The sequence below is a fragment of the Macadamia integrifolia genome, chromosome 8 (assembly GCF_013358625.1).
Source record: "Macadamia integrifolia cultivar HAES 741 chromosome 8, SCU_Mint_v3, whole genome shotgun sequence".
Taxonomy (NCBI): Eukaryota; Viridiplantae; Streptophyta; class Magnoliopsida; order Proteales; family Proteaceae; genus Macadamia; species Macadamia integrifolia.
The window spans coordinates 21,619,783-21,622,079 of NC_056564.1; the positions used below are offsets into that span (position 1 = coordinate 21,619,783).

Below are 2,297 nucleotides of genomic sequence, written 5' to 3' on the forward strand. Positions count from 1 at the left end.
CTGATATAAAAGCACTGTTGATGAGAGAATGATCAAAAGGGTGTCAGTGACAAAGGAGATCATCATCCTCCCCCTCCTCCGAAAACGATCTAAATGACAACCACCACCATTACCGTTTCCTACCATTTATTTATAAAAAAGATCCAACTGAGCCTCCTGTCGTTTCTCAATCATCTCCTCTGTCATCTATATATTCTCACCCTCTAAAACTCTCTCAGCTCCTCTCACTTGCCTCCTTCTTGGTCTTTGATCACTGGCCTTAATTTCCGAACAAAACTGGAAAATAAGGAAGGGAGATCAGAGATGGCCGCCTACTACGTCTCTATCTCTCACAAATCTCTGATCGTCATCATCTTCTTCATCCTCCTTTCCCCTTTCCTCCATGTACTCTGTAGCATTCCGATCCCGGAAACCAAAAGAGAAACACTGGAAGTCATAATTGGTGGCGGTTTTGGTGGTGGTGAAGGAGGTGGAGGAGGAGGAGGCGGTGGCGGTGGTGGCGGCAGCTGCAACAACGAAAACTGTTCATCTCCACCACCACCACTACCACTACCACTGCCTATCCCAAAGGACTTAAACTTTTCCGACCTCAGGCTAGCTATACTGTACCCCGTAATCCAAAACTTCAAGAAAACTATAATCTCCGATCCCCTCGGCGTCACCAACACATGGGTAGGCGCCGACATATGCAACTACAAAGGCTTCTTCTGCGACCACCCACCGGACAACAAAAGCGCCACCGCACTCGCCTCCATCGACTTCAACGGTTTCGGACTCACCGCTCCAACTCTCGAAGGCTTCCTCGATCAACTCCCCGACATCGCCGTCTTCCACGCAAACTCAAACAACTTCACCGGCACCGTCTCTCCTAAGATAGCCCAACTCCGTTACCTCTACGAACTCGATCTCAGCAACAACAAATTCTCCGGCGAATTCCCAACCGCCGTATTAACCATGAATGGCCTCTCCTTCTTGGACATCCGGTTCAACTCCTTCACCGGTTCGGTCCCGGCTCAACTCTTCGCCCAACCCCTCGACCTTCTCTTCGTCAACAACAACTTCTTCATGGCCCTTCTCCCAGATAACCTAGGCGACACTACAGCTCGGTACCTCACCTTGGCCAACAACAAATTTGTGGGTCCCATACCCAAGAGCATAGGCAAAGCAGCTAACACATTGGTTGAGGTTCTCTTCCTGAACAACCAGCTTTCCGGTTGCCTTCCTTACGAGATCGGGTTGCTGGGAGAGGCGACCGTGTTCGATGCGGGTTCGAACCAGCTAACCGGACCGCTGCCGTGCTCGTTGGGTTGCCTAGAGAAGATAGAACAGCTCAACTTCGCCAGGAACCAGTTGTATGGGGCGGTGCCGGAGGTGGTGTGCGCGCTAGGGAATCTGGTGAATCTGTCGTTGTCAGATAATTATTTTACGCACGTGGGCCCGATCTGTAGGGATTTGATAAAGCGAGGTGTGCTTGATGTGAGTAAGAACTGTATTCATGGTTTGGCGTCGCAGAGATCAATGGTTCAGTGTGCTTTGTTCTTTGCGCATCCCAGGTTCTGCTTTAATAAGCTGTCGTACAGTATCATCCCTTGCAAGCTTTCTCACTTCCCGTTCCCGTGGAAAATCCCTCCTCGTTCTTCGGTGCAATCAAAGCAGGCCGAGGCACCTTCCCCTTCTTACTCTGCTCTCATAAGGCATCGCCGCCTATGATTATTTGGTTTCTGAATGTCGCCAATCTGACGTAGAGATCATCAGACGAATGGATCAATTAAAGAATACGTGGAAATATATTCATCAACCGTCAAGAGGGGGTAGTGTGATCTTTTCGCACCTATTAGTAAGATTATTTTTCCCTTCCTTTCTCCCTTAATTTTTTTCTTGGTTACTTGTTACCTTCATTCATGTACCATGAGATCAGATATACAGACAAAGAAACAAAATATATGTGGAAAAGTTTCCCATGCTAGATGTTTGTGTAGGAGGAATCTCTAGTAGTAAGTAGGGCTCATAGTGACAAAGGAATGCTATCGGGTTTCTTCCTAAATTTTAATAGTACACTAAGAATTAGAACACCAATGTGGATCTTTTTCTCAAATTGCCATTTGTCGTGAAGCACGTTAATGTTGCATTTTTCATTTTTAGAGGCAAAATAAATTTTAGGTATATAATGTTTAGAGAAACAACAGACTACATCATGTTTCATAAATTTTATTTTGCGATGGCTCGTGTTTATCATTTTTTTTTTATTTATCCATAGATATTGTGTTTATAAATTTTTTTTAGGAAAATAATTTAAA

At 45.6% G+C, this 2,297-nt stretch overlaps 1 protein-coding gene across 1 annotated transcript; it reads left to right on the top strand.

Moving 5' to 3' along the window:
• LOC122087518 (uncharacterized protein At4g06744-like) lies at positions 1–2,092 on the top strand. The gene has a single exon (XM_042656674.1). The coding sequence runs from the start codon at positions 304–306 to the stop codon at positions 1,708–1,710; it is 1,407 nt and encodes a 468-aa protein (XP_042512608.1). The 5' UTR covers positions 1–303; the 3' UTR covers positions 1,711–2,092.
• Positions 2,093–2,297: the final 205 nt, after the last annotated feature.

Bases quoted from the DNA above. Each gene is read 5' to 3' on its own strand.
- LOC122087518 (XM_042656674.1), top strand. From the start codon at position 304: ATGGCCGCCTACTACGTCTCTATCTCTCACAAATCTCTGATCGTCATC.